The 18,669-nt window shown below is 37.8% G+C and overlaps 3 protein-coding genes across 5 annotated transcripts in view; all 3 read left to right on the top strand.

The window, feature by feature from the left end:
* Positions 1-4,424, top strand: part of serac1 (serine active site containing 1) — a 28,011-nt gene extending 23,587 nt beyond the window's left edge. For both annotated transcript variants that reach the window (XM_056259925.1, XM_056259924.1), the window contains 3 exons: positions 3,240-3,422; positions 4,030-4,173; positions 4,288-4,424. In XM_056259925.1, the coding sequence (XP_056115900.1) occupies positions 3,240-3,422; positions 4,030-4,173; positions 4,288-4,424 (464 nt within the window). The remainder of the gene's footprint in view (positions 1-3,239; positions 3,423-4,029; positions 4,174-4,287) is intronic.
* A 925-nt stretch (positions 4,425-5,349) lies between these two features.
* Positions 5,350-6,397, top strand: gtf2h5 (general transcription factor IIH, polypeptide 5). Its single transcript, XM_056259784.1, has 3 exons — positions 5,350-5,423; positions 5,521-5,610; positions 6,091-6,397. The coding sequence occupies exons 2-3, from the start codon at positions 5,576-5,578 to the stop codon at positions 6,269-6,271; spliced, it is 216 nt and encodes a 71-aa protein (XP_056115759.1). The 5' UTR covers positions 5,350-5,423; positions 5,521-5,575; the 3' UTR covers positions 6,272-6,397.
* A 1,830-nt stretch (positions 6,398-8,227) lies between these two features.
* Positions 8,228-18,387, top strand: si:dkey-12h9.6 (macoilin). Of its 2 annotated transcripts, none has more exons than XM_056259918.1 (11): positions 8,228-8,482; positions 9,764-9,905; positions 10,104-10,230; positions 10,574-10,697; positions 10,803-10,972; positions 11,892-12,321; positions 12,443-12,601; positions 13,703-13,873; positions 14,088-14,226; positions 16,105-16,279; positions 17,607-18,387. In XM_056259918.1, exons 1-11 carry the CDS (start codon positions 8,406-8,408, stop codon positions 17,792-17,794), a joined length of 1,902 nt encoding a protein of 633 aa, XP_056115893.1. In that variant the 5' UTR covers positions 8,228-8,405; the 3' UTR covers positions 17,795-18,387. The 2 variants fall into 2 exon arrangements, with proteins under 2 accessions (XP_056115893.1, XP_056115894.1); XM_056259919.1 differs by having other exon boundaries at positions 8,229-8,482; positions 14,088-14,214.
* The last annotated feature ends 282 nt before the right edge of the window (positions 18,388-18,669 follow it).

Genomic DNA, 18,669 nt, shown 5'->3' with positions numbered 1-18,669 from the left:
CTAGCGCGTCTACTCATCAACGTCGGCTAAGTCTACTCCAGCGAGTCTACAATCGACTACAGATGAGTTCCCTACCTATACTCAAACTTACTTGCTTACTAACTTACTTGCTTCCCTAAACTGACCTGCTGCGCAGCAGTAATAACAGACAGACCTCAGCAAATGTTACGGCCGGGAGATCTTTCCGAGCAGTTCTCAGGAAATCTCCCAAAAAGAAGCAATAAGCATGGCCGGTGGATCTCAGACACATTCCATTGAGAATCCCACCAGTAAAACACAAATACAACAGTTTTATAGAATAAGGAGGTATGGCAAAAAATGACATGAAACATTACTTAATTTGATTGGTTCTTCATAGACAAGCCCTCTTGTTACTAGGTAACCAAACTCTGTTTTTGGTTTCGAGTTTAGACACCTGTCTAGTTTCATTTCCCATATTTGTTATTTATACACACAAACACACACACTCAAAGTCAAATGTTTTCCCTTGGTTTCGTACAGTACATTCTGTTCAAATGTTAGATGTTAAATAAGGTTAGATGTTAGTCTAACCTGGTTAGTTTAATATATATAGTTTAAAATTTCCACCACACAGTCACTCGGGGGGGGGGGGGGGGGGGGGGGGTTTCTGAACCTGCCTTCCCAGAAATCTGGTTGCAGCCATTAATAGCTTCCTTTTTCTAACACATCCTGGTAGTGTAACCATAGTTCCTTTAACTTTTAACTTGCAAACTATGCTTCCAACGGTGTCTCTAAGAACATTAAGGGGCTGTTTACACCTGGCCACTGGAGGTGGTCTGGGCCGCATTCCAGACGAAACTGGACAAGTGTAAATGCATCTGGTTGTTGATACCACATATGTCAATTTTACTCCTCCCAAAAATGCTAAAAAATAAACGTGTGAGAGCATGTTATAGGCTATATGTAATGTTATAGCCAGATATGACGGCGCTACTGCAACACGCATTACCGCAGATGAGCAGCTGAGCATCTATTCATCAAGCCAACAAGCAAACTATCGCAAATCAAAGTGAAAGTAAGTCGCAGACGCTTAACACACAATCATCTTCATTAAAAGTAAAGAAACGAAATGATCTCACCAGTGCTGTTGCCGCTCTCTCTTATTGCGGTCTTTGATTTAGATTTTAGCTGATGATCAATAAAATGCAGCTCATATCTGTTGCTTTCGGTGACGTGCACTCCATTAAATCTGCATATAGCGCGGGAATTAAAGATCAGATTTATATCCGTTTTGCGAAAACACATTTTTGTGACCAGGTGTAAATGGAATCGTTTTGATAAATCAGATAGCTATCCGATCTGAGAAAACACATGAAGTGGCCAGGTGTAAACAGCCCCTTAGTGCCTTTGCTATCTTTTTGTATCCTGTTCCTTGTTTGGGAAGGGTGATGATATCTTCTCTTTTTGGACCATTCTTTTGACTAAGCCATATTTCTAACATGCAGTCAAGCGTGACACTCAACAAACCTAGACAGTTCAGCTATTTCATGTGTTCTAGCTCAAGCACACCTGGTACAACTAATGAAGCCCTTGATTAGTTACATCAGGTGTGCTTGAGACAACTCCTGTTTTGCAGATTTGTGCTGCTGTGAGGGATTCTATTCAGGGGGTTGAATAATTTTGAGACTACAGAAGTCATTAACAGTTGCATTTTCAGTTGAATTTGGGGAAACCACTTGAAACATTGGTTGTGTTGAGCTATTTCAGTTACTTTTGTTTGATTTGTTCATTGCAAACAGCTGAAAGTCTGTAAATTTTGCCAATGAACCTGATTTGCAATGGGGGTTTAATTATTTTGATTACAACTGTGTATACACACACACACACACACACACACACAGATATATATATATATATATACACTCACCGGCCACTTTATTAGGTACCCCATGCTAGTAACGGGTTGGACCCCCTTTTGCCTTCAGAACTGCCTCAATTCTTCGTGGCATAGATTCAACAAGGTGCTGGAAGCATTCCTCAGGGAGTTTGGTCCATATTGACATGATGGCATCACACAGTTGCCACAGATTTGTCGGCTGCACATCCATGATGCGAATCTCCCGTTCCACCACATCCCAAAGATGCTCTATTGGGTTGAGATCTGGTGACTGTGGAGGCCATTTTAGTACAGTGAACACATTGTCATGTTCAAGAAACCAATTTGAAATGATTAGAGCTTTGTGACATGGTGGAAGTAGCCATCAGAGGATGGGTACATGGTGGCCATAAAGGGATGGACATGGTCAGAAACAATGCTCAGGTAGGCCGTGGCATTTAAACGATGCCCAATTGGCACTAAGGGGCCTAAAGTGTGCCAGGAAAACATCCCCCACACCATTACACCACCACCACCAGCCTGCACAGTGGTAACAAGGCATGATGGTTCCATGTTCTCATTCTGTTTACGCCAAATTCTGACTCTAACATCTGAATGTCTCAACAGAAATCGAGACTCATCAGACCAGGCAACATTTTTCCAGTCTTCAACTGTTCAATTTTGGTGAGCTCTTGCAAATTGTAGCCTCTTTTTCCTATTTGTAGTGGAGATGAGTGGTACCCGGTGGAGTCTTCTGCTGTTGTAGCCCATCCGCCTCAAGGTTGTGCGTGTTGTGGCTTCACAAATGCTTTGCTGCATACCTCGGTTGTAACGAGTGGTTATTTCAGTCACTGTTGCCCTTCTATCAGCTCGAACCAGTCTGGCCATTCTCCTCTGACCTCTGGCATCAACAAGGCATTTCCGCCCACAGAACTGCCGCTCACTGGATGTTTTTTCTTTTTCGGACCATTCTCTGTAAACCCCAGAGATGGTTGTGCGTGAAAATCCCAGTAGATTAGCAGTTTCTGAAATACTCAGACCAGCCCTTCTGGCACCAACAATCATGCCACGTTCAAAGTCACTCAAATCACCTTTCTTCCCCATACTGATGCTCGGTTTGAACTGCAGGAGATTGTCTTGACCATGTCTACATGCCTAAATGCACTGAGTTGCCGCCATGTGATTGGCTGCTTAGAAATTAAGTGTTAACGAGCAGTTGGACAGGTGTACCTAATAAAGTGGCTGGTGAGTGTATATATATATGTTAGACTAAAATATATTAAGACTAATCTGACATTTTCAACAGGGACTTTATTTTTTAATATTCGTTTTTGTGGTTTACAAAAAGCCATTTGTAATATGGGGTCTGTTGATTAACTCTGTATCATAATTTGATTCATAGGTTTACTTGTGAAAAAGATCCTCTTAGATGCCTCGAAAGATCCTGATCTCAGTGCACTGATCAAGAACACGAAGGGAATTTTGTTCTACAGTGTTCCTCATCACGGCACATTCATGGCTGGGTATTCTGTAAATGTCCGATACCTCCTGTTTCCTTCCATTGAAGTAAAAGAACTATGTAGAGGTATGATGTGACTTATTTTTGTTCTCTAAGTTTTAATATAATGTCAAAGGTGCCGTAATCAATTTCTGAGAATCACTGTTGATATTTGAAATCACAAACACACCCCTCCCTTCATTGCTCCGCCCACAAAATGTACAAAAACTCAATGCAAGAGTGGATGTCTTTTTATCATTGCTGAAGCAAAGCAAAATAATGCTTCTCAAAAAAATAAAGCGAATATGATGAACAAACAACGAGGAAGAAAAAAAATGAACATACAGGTATACAAGCATGAGTTGGTTGTTAGTCGCCAGCAGCACACCAGCTCCAGACAAACAATGACACTCAAAACTGTCCTGTTACTATAGCTAACATTACAACAACTGCATATCTTGGATCTGTAAAACAGCAAAAACAATGTTACTCACGTATGGAGCAGAAATATCGCAACCTCTGTGTCAGTTTTCAGGATTTCCCACAAGTGTGTTGTGGTTCTCGATCGGATCCACTTTCAACAGCGTTTCTCAGAAATTGCTTACTGACCCTTTAATTCATCCTGATACGATTAAGATCCTACAGTATATGTCTCAGTTACACATCATTTTTCTTTTCATTTATTTCTACTCAGACTCTCCAGCTTTGCGGGACTTACATGAACATTTTCGCAGCATTGCAAAGGATCAAGAGTACAAGGTCCTTAGCTTTGCAGAAACGTTGCCTACATCCATTGGGCCAATGCTCAAAATTTTGGTAGTTCCACCCCAGTCGGCAGGTAGGTCAGAGCAATTGAACAACAAACAGCAGCAGTTCTTTCTCATCATCATTCTTAGATAATTGTCAGTTTTAGGTATCTGACATCTCCAAATTTCTCCTTTTTTTCATTCAGATCTGGGTATTGGGGACCTCATCCAGGTGGATGTAGATCACCTCAACATCTGCAAGCCAGAAAAAAAGGACACTTTTCTCTATAAACGTACTTTACAATTTATTCAGGATGCTCTTGGAGGACAGAGAATGAAGTAAACTCTGAAAGGAAGTCCACAGTCCAAAACCAATCTCTTGCCATGTCATTGCCTCTTGAGGATTCAACCATTACATAAAAAAAATTATAATTTGACCTCTACTGAAAGGAAGTACTAAAATCGCAACTGAACCTTTTTTTCATGATCCTTTAACCATTTCATGTCCATTAATTTGTGAGATGGAAACACCACTGACCTTTCAGTTTTATTTATTTTTTCTTTTCATTTTTAAATTCTTGCCAATATGAATATGCTTTGTCAAAACATCTGGGTTTACCTTTTCATGTTTTGCCCTCTTCACCATTGCCTTGTACTGTATTTTGCTTAAATTATTTTAAGTGAGAACTTTTCAGCATTTATTTTACCTTTAAGCTATAACAAAAAGAAATGAGGATCAAGTTTATTGTTTACTATATCACGTCACATTTTTAAAACTCATTTATAGAAAGTCCGTTTTATTTATTCTTGGAAGAAAAATACATATTTAATAACACAGACTAAAAAACTAGCCTTATTTTCTTAACTCACCAGCCTTCTTTGTATCCCTACCTCAGTTACAGGTTGGTTGTGATCTTGGCGGTAATTTTCCAGTATTTTTTCACTAATGTATTAATTGTAATACTTGCATGGGACCCTACTACTTTGATTTTGATGGTGACTGTGCAAGACACAATAATTGTGACATCTTTATCACGCTGAATAAAGCTGTGTATCCTAACTTTATATTCCACTTAAATCATATACTTTTACTACTTTTTTTACACTGAATGGGTATTTCTGAATTACTATTTCTACACTAAATGGGATTATATCACTTTTTATGAGCAGCTTTTTCTTCTCAGAACTGTGCTCCTGGCCAACAGGGGGCAGTAAAGCTCACAAACCGAATGCTAGTCAGTTAGTAGAGGAAGACTATTGCGACTAGATCATTTTGTTATTTTCCTGAAAATTTTGGTTTGTAAATTCACAAGATAGGCGTATGCGTTTGGAGAGACGCACAGTATGTCAAACGTTTGTAACGATTACAAACATTCATGATGTACTGCTAACTTTTTTTTATTTCTAATGTTCGAAACAACTTTGCCTTTTGTCCTCAGATAGAAACAGACGCTTTAACTGAAGGAACAGCAGTGTTATCACATCCCGTCAAAAATGGTTAACGTCTTAAAAGGAGTTCTCGTTGAATGGTAAGTTTTACAAGTCACAAAAACGATTTAAAGGTGCATACAGTAAATTATCTCACATTTAAAAATTAAAAAAAAAAAAAAGATTTCAACTGTGACTTTAAAAAATATGTATGTTTGAAATCATGTTCACTTAAATTAAATTATACTCCAGTCAGATCAGTAGCCTAAATCCGTTTTATTTTACATGGAGCGAGTCACCACATGCCATTGGTAACATTGCGTGCCCAGCAAAACACCATTGACTGTAACCAGTTATTTAATATTTGCTTGTGGTATAAATAATCATTGCTGACAGTGACTAGAGTATTACTTCAATGTCATCTCTAACTGAAAACCTTTGCTTTTGCATGTGGCTACATCCTTGACCCATCTTATCCAGTCGATGCCTAACAAACAATAACATTCTGAGTGCACCTTAAAAATAAAAGTTATGCGTCATTGCACCTTCATTTGTGGTTCTTCTTTTAAAATATGAAACAGTGACCCAGCTATGAAGCAATTTCTTCTATATCTGGATGAGACGTCAGCGTTGGGGAAGAAATTCATCATCCAGGATTTGGATGACACGCATGTTTTCATCCTAGCTGAAGTTGTGCAGATTCTCCAGGAGCGAGTAGGAGAACTGATGGACCAGAATTCATTTCCCATCACCCAGAAATAAACGCCTGCATCTGACAGCAGACCCTACAGTATGTGAGAGCAGATGGATGTGGAGATTCTTCCAGCACAATTGCACAAACACAATTGCGCAACTGAAATATATAGATGACTGCCCACCAGAATGATGCCTATTTGACTGTGTGGCATAAGTTCTTCTTCTGAGAGAATTATAATTATGTGCTTTAAGTTGCCCATGTTTCAAAGACAGTTTCTTGAATCTTTTCTGTGTTCTCAAAGTATTATTAATGAATTATTTTGAGTTGAAAATCACATTGGCTGCAGAAAGAAACAACTAATTGTATATCAATTATTTTTTTCAACATTTCAAAGTTGTTTAAAAAGTACAACATACTACTGAAAGCAGATGGTTGAAGGCAGTGATATTTATAAACATTCATAATACAAGCATCAATTAAAAAAAAGTAAAGACAATATAACAAGTGTTCTTAGTATCTCCTTAATTTGTTTTCTGGATGCATTGCCGACTGCTAGATACTGACAGGTACCAGACTACAGTTTCAGGCTCCCAGTGTTTTCTCAACAGATTTCTATTGAAACACCAGATCAAGCCACTGGCAGAAGGATATTATAGGGTATTTAGACAATTGAGATGTGTATGTGGTCGGGAAACTGGTGAAAGATTTTATCTTGTAGTGTGAGGTGAAAAACAGCAAAATCAGATAGCCAGAGTCAATGGCATTACATTTCCAAAATGTACTTCTTGGAAGGGAAAGTGGTGCAGTATACTCTTGGAATAACTTAGGAGTTTACCTAAAATGTTATACTCACTGGCTATACAACACCACAATAAGGTGCTATTTCCTTTATTTTTGTTTCCAACGAAGACCTTTGTGTGGAAATAAGAGGAAGTGTTATTTTGGGTTAGACCAAGAGCTTTGCAGTGTTAGATCCAGGTTATTTTGTTATCAGGTACCTAACAGCTAGCTGTCTGTCTGTCCATCTAACCGTTTCATCTATCATCTCTCTGAAAAAAATACTTGAATGGTACTCCACAGACAGACAAAATACAACAAATATCACTGCTATATAAACAAAAAATATACATGTACAGAAATGACAAAATAATTGACAAAATAATTGACAAGATAATCAGTGAAGAAATGACAATAAAGTGACATTTTTGACATTATAAAGTCTCCAGTATTCTTACCTAACACTAACACAAGTGATAAACATTAGTGTTAGTTAAACATTAGTTGAGATGTAGAGCAGTCTTATGGCATTGGGGTAGAAACTTGCCTTCTTGAGACAGCATGTAATAGATGTCCTCAGCTGCTGGTAGTTGTGTGCCAATTATTTTCTGAGCTGTCTTAACAACCCTTTGTAGGGCTTTCCTTTCCAGTGTGGAGCAGCTGCCATACCATATCAATCTGTTTCATCTATCTATGTCTATCTGTCTATGTCTGTCTATCTGCCTGTTTGTCTGTGTCTATCCGTCTGTCTGTCTATCTATATCTGCCTGTCTGTCTAGCGATCGATCTGTCTTTCTTTCTATCTATCTGTCTGTCGGTCGTTTGTCTGTCTATCTGCTTGTCTATCGATCTATCTGTGTCTGTGTCTATTTATCTTTCTGTCTATCCGTCTGTGTCTATTTGTCTGTCTATCTTTCTGTCTGTCTGTCTGTCTGTCTGTATCAATCTGCCTGTCTGTCTGTCTGTGTTTGTCTATCTATCTATTTATCTATTCTATTCTGAGTCCAATCAGAGCGAAGCAAATAGTAAATCTGTAGTTGTTTATTTCAAATGGTAGCCTACTTAAAATATTATGAATTTGATAGCCTCTATAACCTTTTTAAAAATCTATTTTAAAAATAAATATTAAATAAACTATGTTGATTTTGGTTTGTGAACTCAGTCACTTTAAATGTTTACGCGTTCATACCGCATCTGTGTTAGTCACACACTGTATTTGCAACGCATTTCTGAGCCCTTGTTCTCCAGACAGCGCAGATGTGGCGCTCGGTTCTGTGTGAAGTTCTCGAGCGTGCGCACATCCACCTCCACTCACTCACGCACAAAGCGCTTCTGCTCAGGTTACTGTAAATGAGACCTCCAGTCTTACTACAATTACCTGTTTAATGGACTAAAATAGCCAGCAGGACCAGAAGCCATAATATGAAGAAACGCTACATGGATATAGGCAGGCTACGGAAAATGAAAAAGATTAAGCTCACGGAGAAGATTTCCGAAAGGTATGACAGCGCGCGCTGCTTTGTTGTTTTGTTATTGCTCTTATTCGTCGTCACCTGAATGGCTCGCGCTTGGCTATTCATAGCGCGCTCAACGGATTGACGCAAACAACAAACAAACAGCATCTGCTGTTATGATAAGAAATCGGGGTTTAATTCAGAGCGAAAGCTCGCTGTGATTTAATGGATGAACGCAGGGCCGAATCTATAATATTTCGTGTGGAAACAGTGCAGCGGGCCACGCTGCTAACAAAATATTTAAATAAATAAAAATATCCGCCACTTAACATTAGCATTGCATATTAAGAAATGTTATGGTATTTCATTTATTTAAAGCTCTGATATTATTGAGCCTAGTTATTATGTTGTTTGATGCAGTGTCATCCAAGTAGTCTTGTTATTTCTTCATGACAATACGATGTCTGAAAACACAGACAAACTGACAAGGGCCTCTGACTAGACAATATGCGCGTAGGAATGTCGTCTATGTAATATATTTTTTCTCAGAGATTATTTTGTTTCTGAGCTGTATAATGTGCCGTGAATTATGCATATCTATAAATTAATATAGCCTGACTTTAATAGAGCTGTGTTTATAAGTTGTTGGGTGCGTTTTTATTCGATCAGGTTTGCTGATTTCAGACTATTGTTCCTAGTGAGGTTAACACACAACAGTGTAGTCTGAACTGACGCCGTCTCTTATAGTGTAAGTCATCTGGACAATTAGCCTCCTGTGTTTATAGCTACGCTTCATAGTGAAATGAACGTGCGCAGATTTCTCCTGAAGCGGTTCTTTAAATAGACATGGCAACACTGTAGATTCGACGTTTAGGTGCTGATGCAGAAGATGAAATGTTGCCATGGTTACCAAACACAAAAGGATGTGGAGAGCAGAAAGCCCGAACAAAGGAATGGAGCACAATGGACTGTGCGACCAAAACATGGATTGTAACGTCTTCAAGAACTTACTTTGGGCCTTAACATCTAACGTATATTCTGACTCATATTTCTTTTGAAATACAGAACAGGATTGTTTGTTTTTGAGTCAATAGGAAGCAAAAAAAAAAAAAGTATAAACAGAACCCGCGTTTCTGTAGAACGCGTAGTTCTGACTTCTGTTTCGACTTTAGTTAAACGTCAAACATATTTATTTTTTTATTAATAAAAAATAATTCACATAAAACAATTGTCTGTTATTGGTCAATAACTCAAATAACACTGCAAAATTACGATTCTTTGTTGGGGGGAATAGACTAAAATCGTAATTCTATGTCCTGTTTTCAGCGCTTACTCTGTTCTGAAGTTCATGATTGTCTGGATGCTGGTGCTGTTAGCTGACTTTGTTCTGGAGTTCAGACTGGAGTACCTGTGGCCTTGCTGGCTCTTTCTAGGGACCGTCTACACCACCTTCCACTGTCATGGACTGGTAGGCAGCATGCAATTGTATTGTTTATTTTTAGAATAATAACAAAACCTTTTCTATGGTAAAAAAAATATATTTTCTTGTTCCATTTTTATTTCCTATCTAATATATGATATCAATTTTATGTTCTGCTGCCTTTGTGCATTTCAAATGACATAAAAAACAGACTTAAAGAAAATAACCTCTGCTTTTCTTTTACAGGCCATCTGTGTGGTTTTTGTGTGTGCAGCATTTACCCTGGACTTATTCTGTTTAATTTTTGTACCCTTACACTGGTTGTTTTTTGCAGCCAGCACATATGTCTTACTCAACTATATGTGGCATACAGGTAAGCCTTAAACGCTTCTAATGAAGTTGCCATTTCTTTAACACGCACAGATAGAGTCTGTATAAAATGATTGTTGGTTTAAATTAAAAAAGTAAGTAACCTGGTTGTCTTACATTTTTAAGTTTATTGAAATTAAAAACTTGAGTTAATATAATGATTGGTTAAATCAGCAGAAATTCAAAATATTATGTTATCTGAACCACATAAATTGATTTGACAAAAGAAAATTGTTGTGATAACAAATCATGAAAATATTTTTTTACAGTGATGCACCTGAAAGTATTACAGACTGTCTATAAACTTATGTATGTATTTACTTACTTACTCACGTACTTACTTGCAGAGAAGGGCATCTGTATGTCAACTGTGACATTATGGATACTCTTAGTGTATATGGAGGCCTCTCTACGGTTGAGGGACCTGAAAAGCCCTCATGCAAATCTGTCCCATCTATTTGCTGCACACTGGTAGGTCCTAATTGTCCATTTTAGAGCAAAATGTTATTTGGGGTTTTAAATGAACTACAACTTCACCAGCTGTGTTTCATACTGTACAATAATTATTTCTTCCAGCATTGGTTATCCACTAGTGTATATGGGATTTGATGCAACCTGCTACTTCTCCGGTATGTTTAAGCTGCGTACTCAGAAATCTGTTCAGAGTGACAGTGACCTCCACATGGATCTCCTGCAACAATCCCTACCTCCTTATATGCACCTGTACCCAAAATTGGTGTTGGAAGGTACGTGAAATTTCTTTAACGGTATACCATATAATAAGAGACATATTTCCAAAAGTCTTTCTAAAATGTTCAATAGTTTGATATTGTTTAAAGAGAGCATTATACCCTTTTACAAAGTCTAAATGTTGTTTTTGGGGTCTACTAGAATATGTTTTCATGCTTAAATGTTAAAAAAAAAACATTTTCCCCATATTTTACATCGTAATTTGCTGATTGGTCAGCTGGGCCAGTGCGTTGTGATTGGTCAACCACTTTGATTGTGTTTTGGAAAAGTCACGCCCCTTTATAACCATGTGTTTCTACACACTATAACGCAATTCAACCAGGCCTTGTCCCACTTTTTTTTTCTTTTCTTTTTTTGTGTGGATGTGTCGGGCGAAAATTATTTAAATGATATAGTGATATATGATACATGTGTGACATGTACATTCACAGAACAAAACTCAAGACTACAATCGAGGCTTTTCAGGGGGTTTAGAAACAGTACAGGGCTGTTCACACCAAGGAGTACACTCCACTCCACACCACAACATAACGATAATGGCACAGAGAAACAATATCACTGAAATCACTTTTAGAATGATTTATTTCAACAACAAAAAAATCAAAGCCAATCAGAAACCATGCTTTCAGAGCTTAAGCATTTAAAATGGCGACGACAAAACTGCAGCACATGCTTAAAATAAACAGAATTATATCCTCCTCTGGTGTGGACGCTAATATAGTTATCGTTCTTGGTGTGGATGGGCCGAGTGGAATTTCTGCTTTGTAAGACCTTTGCAGACATTTTTCATAATATCACATAATATCAAAATACTTTAATATTGCTCAGAAAATCTATTTGAATGATGACATAGTTTGCAATTCAATTTAGTAATCAAAAACAATTTCATTAAAATTGTGACACGTCTTTGTACAGATCCCAAATATAAGGTGGCCAAATCCAGGCCGACGCAATACCAGTGTCCATCTGATGCCGTCACCTCAGAGGACAAACAAAACATGGAAGACTGCCTTCAAATCCACAGACTTCCTGCGAGACCCGAAAGAGACACAAATCCACAAACTCCGGGTCCCAAGCATCGTGGAGGTGAACTTCATTTGGACTCTACATCCATGTTAGAAACGACTGAAAACCTACCTCAGGAGGACCAGAGCAGCAAAGCTCAAAGACCCTCCAAGAGCTCCCTGCCTAAAGTGCATCGAGGTTCAGTGAATATCCCTAATAGCAAAGGGGAGAAAAGGCAGAAAGCCCCCAAAGCAATCAACTCGATAGGGGACTCTGCCGAAAGGTGCTCGTCGAACATCTCACCAAGTCCTCCAAACCCACATGCCGACCAGATGTTGAGGTATGTTTGTGTTATTTCATTTCTATATGTACTGATTCAGCTCAAAATTCATATAGGTTTGCAGATGGTTAATGGATTTTGAGTACATTTACACAGTGATCTGTATCTGTCTGTTCCACAGGCTGGAACAAGAAATGAGGAAGCTGAAGGGAGAGCTGCAGGCGAGCAGACAGAGTGAGCAGGAGCTGCGCAGTCACATTTGTAATCTTACCAACAGTGAACACAGTCTGCGCCCTGAAGTCTCTCTGCTCAGACATGCAAATGAACTGCTGCAGAACAAGTGAGTCCTCTGATCTCTTCCTGTTGGTCTTGGCATTAGTGCTCTGGTTGATGTTCGGTCACACTGATTGAAGATTGACTGCTTGATTTGTGTTTATACATCAAACAAATGGGGTTTCTTTTTTTATATTATATAACATTCAAATGTGAATCGTTTTTTACCATGACTTTATGTATAGATTGTATTACTCTCGTCTCAGACTTTTAAACAAACTATGAAAAATCATTATAAAAAAAAAAAATTTACTTTTAAAAACTATGGTAATCTAAACAAAGACTAAATTACGCATTTCATTATTTATTATGCGGAAATTATTCATTTACTACCTTCCCACAACTGTGGCGCCATTTCCATCGCAATCACCAAATCTTTGTCCCAGTAATGTTCCCCCCCCTATAAATAAGTGTTACCAAGAGATGAAAAGGAAAAGAAAAAAAGATACAAAATACCACTAGCAAAAAAAAGTGTACAAATATAATTTGTTTGTATTCAGAATACATAAAATGCTAGCTCTGAAACACTTACACTACCGTTCCATTTCTAATTTCATTTTTTTTTTATACAGGAATTAATACTTTTATACATCAAGTGTTGTATAAAAAAAATCTATTTTAAATAAATGCTGATATTTTTAACTTCCCATTCATCAAAGAATCCTTGAAAATGAATCTCGGTTTCAGTATTGATAATAAATTAAATGTTTCCTGAGCAGCAAATCAGCATATTAGAATGATTTCTGCAGGATAATGTGACACTGAAGACTGGAGTAATGATGCTGAAAATTCAGCTTTCCCATCACAGGAATAAATTACATTTTAAAAATATATTCAAATAAAATATTATTATTTTAAATTGTAACAATATTTCACAATATTACTGTTTTACTGTATTTTTGGTCAAATGAAAGCAGCCTTGCTGAGCATGAGACGTCTTTAAAAAAAAAAAATTAAAATCACTTGAACAGTAGTGTATACATTAAAAATGAATGATGTGCCACAAAGATAACTATGAAAGCTCATGCTTTTTTTTATTGTAAGAGTATGTGTAACTTGACCAAATCTAACGCTGTTCCTTTAAATTCTTTGGTGCGTTGCTGTGCAGGATTCAGTGTCTCACAAAATCCAGACAGAAGGACAAACAAAACTGTTCCTTGCTGGAAAAGAAAATCAGAGGGGAAACAGAGGGTCGAGTTGCAGTAGAAAAACAAACTGCAGAAGTCAGAGCCCAAAAATTTGATGAAGCAACAATGTTACTCCGGAGCGCATCACATAGGTAATTGTATTTATAAAGCAAGAGTGCAAGAAGCATTTATATGCGTATTAATCATGTTTGTGTGATGTTGAATGATGCTTAATCTGTGTCTTTGAGACAAGGTCTAAATGGCCTGCTTTTCAATTATGGTTATAATTGGCAGAAGAACCCTCAATTCAAAATAGCAATGGCAAAAATAAACCTGTAAATTGTTGTATTTTTCCATCCACTGTAGGCAAGAACACAGTGAAACTCAAATGTTGAGGAAAAAAGCTAAAGATCTAGACTCAGAGTACAAACAACTACAGCTGGAATATCAGGAGAAAGAAAATCGAATGATAGCTCTAGAGAATGAAGTGGAGGTAAAGGACGCGGTTCGTAGATCTGTTCAGTTACATGTACTGCATTGAATAGTTGTGATGTAATGGATATTTGTGGTTCATATTTCTGTGTTCTTCATGTTATGTGGATCCGGTAGCTTGCTTTCTGTGGTGTTCAGTCCGTGGATCTTTTTTTTTTTATGGTTTGGAATGCTGATTCTGTGTTTTTCCCCTCTGAAAAATCCTGCATTGCTGGTCACCAGCATCAGGTATGTTTTGCATGCTGGGAAGTGTGGGAACAGCATGTTTGTTGGTTCCCTGCAAGACCAGCAAGATACCATCTCTAACCAGCAGAAACCAGCCTGGACCACCATGGAATTTATGCTGGTTTGTGCTGGACTTTTTCAGCAGGGTTGCTTTGTTTTTTTTTGTTTTTTGTCATTATTTCTTGTTCCTTGCCACGTTTAAATGCTGTTAGTGCCATCTGTTGTATAAACCATGCCAAGACAGAAACCACGTCTTTCAGAAACTATTGTGCATCCTGAGAATTTTTGTATTATGAATTTAATTCAATCTTTTTAATGTTTTTTCTCTTTAATTGGAAAGCATTTCCAATTTTTTTTTTTTTTTTTTTTTGGAATTGAAACAGTAATGCAAGTCTGCAAGGTATTTATTAAACTTAATGTCTGTATGCAACATTTGAATGTATACATACAAAAAAATGCACAATATTTTCTGTAATTAGTTAAATCAACAAATTAATGCTATATAATGATAATAATTTGCTTTTAAAATTTGTAAACTTTTTTTTTTAATAGCTGACCATCCAAAAATGTATGATCTACAACACTATATACTCCTTTTAAGCTGAAGACAAACATGTAAAAGTGAAGTGTGTAATTATGTACCTCTAGTGGCAACCAAAGGAATGACAAAAATCATTCTTAATAATTCCCTGCTTCTGCATATTTCCCATATTTCCCATACATCATTGCACAAATGTCCAGTATTTATGTCCAGTGGGAGAAATTTGCCTGATTAACATACTGCCTTCACAGAGATTATTAAGTGAGCAGCCAGTGGAAACTATCCCTTGATAATAACACTGGAGCTGAAGCTTAAAATTGGCAGACAACATTCTTCAGAACGTAGCATGTAGTATGTTAGTAGAATGTCTGCAGTCACTGTGATTTTGCCAAGTAAGACATGTTCCTGGATCAACATTAAGGGCTTTCGTACAGGGTAGTTATAGTTATTGGAACCAGCCACCAGGGCAGTTCCCTGAGAACTAAATGTTCCTCTAGGGCCATTTTCCTGGTTGCATCCGCACCGCCAGTTGGAACTTTGCAGTGACGTAAGACGTCCTGCTGCTCTGGTTGTTGTCCGGGGCTTTAATTTTTATGGCACGGTGGACTTATTTTGTTGATACTGGAACATCATTCCTATCCGAAAATGTTGTCCTAACCCTATCCCTACCCTTAAACCTAACCCTCCCTATAACTTATCTCTAAACTCAGAGGAAAATGATTGGTGAAAAACACTGATGTAAAAGCTCCTAATCCTGGTTGTAAACCTAAACTTGGCATAAACTGTAAACTTGTCCCTCAAATCTGATTGGTTGATTGGAATGTTGTTCCAGGATCAACAAAGATATTGATCCAGGAACACGTTGTACTTGGTGAAATCACGTTCATCATCTGGGTCCGTACTTAAAGAATGCTCTTCACCAAATTCAGTGCATAGTCTGAAAGTTGAAAGTACTATTTTAAAATCAGAAAGCAATTACACACTTCAGCCTTTTCCACTGGAAGTTTATTTGAAACTAGACAAATAAAATTCAATTGTTCATCAAATCTTTTATATCACCATTATTACATCCTGTACTGTTCTGTTACCGTCTCATCTGTGCAATATTCTCATGCTCCTCCCCAGACCCTCCAGAGGAACAGATGCAGCGAGCAGGAGGCGGACGCTTTGCTCTCAGCTCTGTCCTCCTTGCAAGACAAGGCTCATCATCTAGAGTACAACCTGAGTGCAGAAACCCGTCTCAAACTAGACCTCTTCTCTGCGCTGGGAGACGCACGCAGACAGCTCGAAATAGCACAAGGTTCATCACATTTCACATTATGCCAGTTATCCATCCAAGACTCACAATGCTACTATTGTTTCTAAGAATACATGATATATCAATGCCATAAGGGCAGTTTTTAGAGATCTTCTAAACATCTTCATCAGTCAACCTCGGATATGTAAAGGCATACTATGTAACTTTTGGCCATCTAACGTTAGAGGTTAAAAAACAAAAACTGCATTTTGGTTGTACTTCAGCTCTGCATGACTGCGGATGAATTTGACCCTTCACAATAGTGAATGCTTGAGCTACTTTTATCTGTTTAATAAATACCTTTCCTGTTAAGTAAAAAAAATGCTATTACGCATTTACAACATTTTAAATCCCTCACCATCTTCTGTAAGGCAAAGCCAATGTTCGTTCAGAGCATGGCCGCCGATGACCCATACCAAGTTTCGTAATGACGCTAATGCGTTCATAAAATACAGGATTTTACTACAAAATTCAAAATAACATATGTCCAATATGGCCGATATGCAACTCGGCATGTAGGAACGAATCTAATGAGACCAATGATTTTTGGGCAAACCTTTCAGAAGTTTTAAGCAAAAATATTTTTTTATATCTCCGGACCAGTAGGTGGTGCTGTGCGGAAATGCTGCATGTTGCCTCAGATCATACTTGTGATGACATTGACATGTACCAAGTTTGGTCTGAATACGCTAAAGCGCTGCGGAGATACAGCCTTGCATCCAATTTGGCGTGCTCTTCGTCGAATTTGTTTGCGCGTTATTCGAGAACGTTTGGGTTTATCAAAAATCTTTTGATAACTTTTTGCCAGCATGGTCTGAAAATAATCCGATTCGATTTTCGTGAAAATCGGACAAACCATCTAGGAGTTGTTTTGGGGAAATTACGGCTTGATGCCAAGGGATCAGAGGAAAACATATTTTTCTTTCTAGCCCTTACGGTTCAAAAGTTATTAACATAAACATAAGTGAAAATTTGGACAGTTGGTGGTGCTAGAGAGATTGAGTTAGAGATTCCAAGTTTGCTGTGGTGAACGTTTGGACTGTCCTCTATCAGTGTGCCAAATTTCACAACTTTTTACCATACGGTTCTATGGGCTGATGCTTGGCCCCTAAAAATGAGTAAATTTAGAAATGAACTCAGATTAATAAATGCTATAGAAATATTGTTAATTATTAGTTCATGCTAACAAATGTTTCTGTTACAGACAAAACTGTATAGAATTTTAGTATAATAATAATATAATATAAATCAATAAATGAATATAAAATGATTATTGGCTTGTCGGTATCGGCCACAATATTAACATCTGTTTTAATGTCTTTCCCTACAGTTAAAATTTTGAAACAAGACCACGAGGTTAAAGAAATGAAGCAGAAGCTTGCTGAAGCGATGGCCGTGGCTCCAGGTGTGTCGTACATGACCCCGAGGTCCTCTATGCCTCAGTATCTCAAGTTCTTCAACTCTGAGCGCTACATGCTGAATCCCAGAGCACTCATGTACCAGTGTCTTAAGAAATAAGACCGGCGAGGACAAATCGGATGGCTTTTGAAGGATTGTTTTGATTCGACATTCCAAACACGGGGGCATCTTTGCTTCAAGGTTTGCCTGAAAACTTTGCCTTTTGACAATGCCAACAGCCTCTAGTGAGTCTACGGCCGTGTTTACTGATTTCAGCGGAGACACTGAGGCTGGTTATAGTTGACCTTGCTTTGAACCAAGATTCATTCCAGATGAAATCAAAGTGGACTGTAAATACATTGTTGACCAGCGGATGACGAATCGAATGCTGAGCCAACCGCTGCGAGCTGCATGGACAGCAAGATATCAGTATGAAAAAATTGTGTGAACTTGATGAGGAGCGCAGTTCATCATGAGGACGTATATCCTGTGTTGAGTGTAAAACGAAGAGGCTCTTCTTCAGCCATGACAATAACAGGCCAATGCCTCACTTGGTCATTCTGTGCCTCATTATGTATGTGAATTCAATTTATATAACAAGCCAATATCAAATGTAAGTCAGTATGTGAATATTCGAGTGCTTTGTACTGTTTTGTATTCTTTTTACATTACACACATTATACAGAAGTGACCAACACCCCCCGAAAAAAAAACGTTTGTAGGTTTTCATGTTTCTGGAATCGTTGCCTTTTTTAATGTATCAATGGGATGTTTTTTATGAGAAGTTTATTTTTCTGGCCTGACATGTTTTTTTGTTGTTTTTTTCCTAAACCAAAATGAGATAATGGTTTTATTTTGTAATTCTTCTTGTTGGTCTGCATGCCAATTTATGTAAAATGATTGTTTTGGACAAAAAAAAGAAAAAAAAAAGAAAAATATTTTGATGTCTAATTGTGCATTTGTGCAAGGGCTGTTTTCTTCCAATAATTCTGGGA

The sequence above is a fragment of the Rhinichthys klamathensis genome, unplaced genomic scaffold (genome assembly GCF_029890125.1).
Source record: "Rhinichthys klamathensis goyatoka isolate OS25496 unplaced genomic scaffold, OSU_Roscu_1.1 h1tg000170l_1, whole genome shotgun sequence".
In the NCBI taxonomy this organism is placed as follows: domain Eukaryota; kingdom Metazoa; phylum Chordata; class Actinopteri; order Cypriniformes; family Leuciscidae; genus Rhinichthys; species Rhinichthys klamathensis.
Note: the sequence above shows the minus strand (reverse complement) of the source record. Positions and strands in the feature narration are given on the sequence as shown.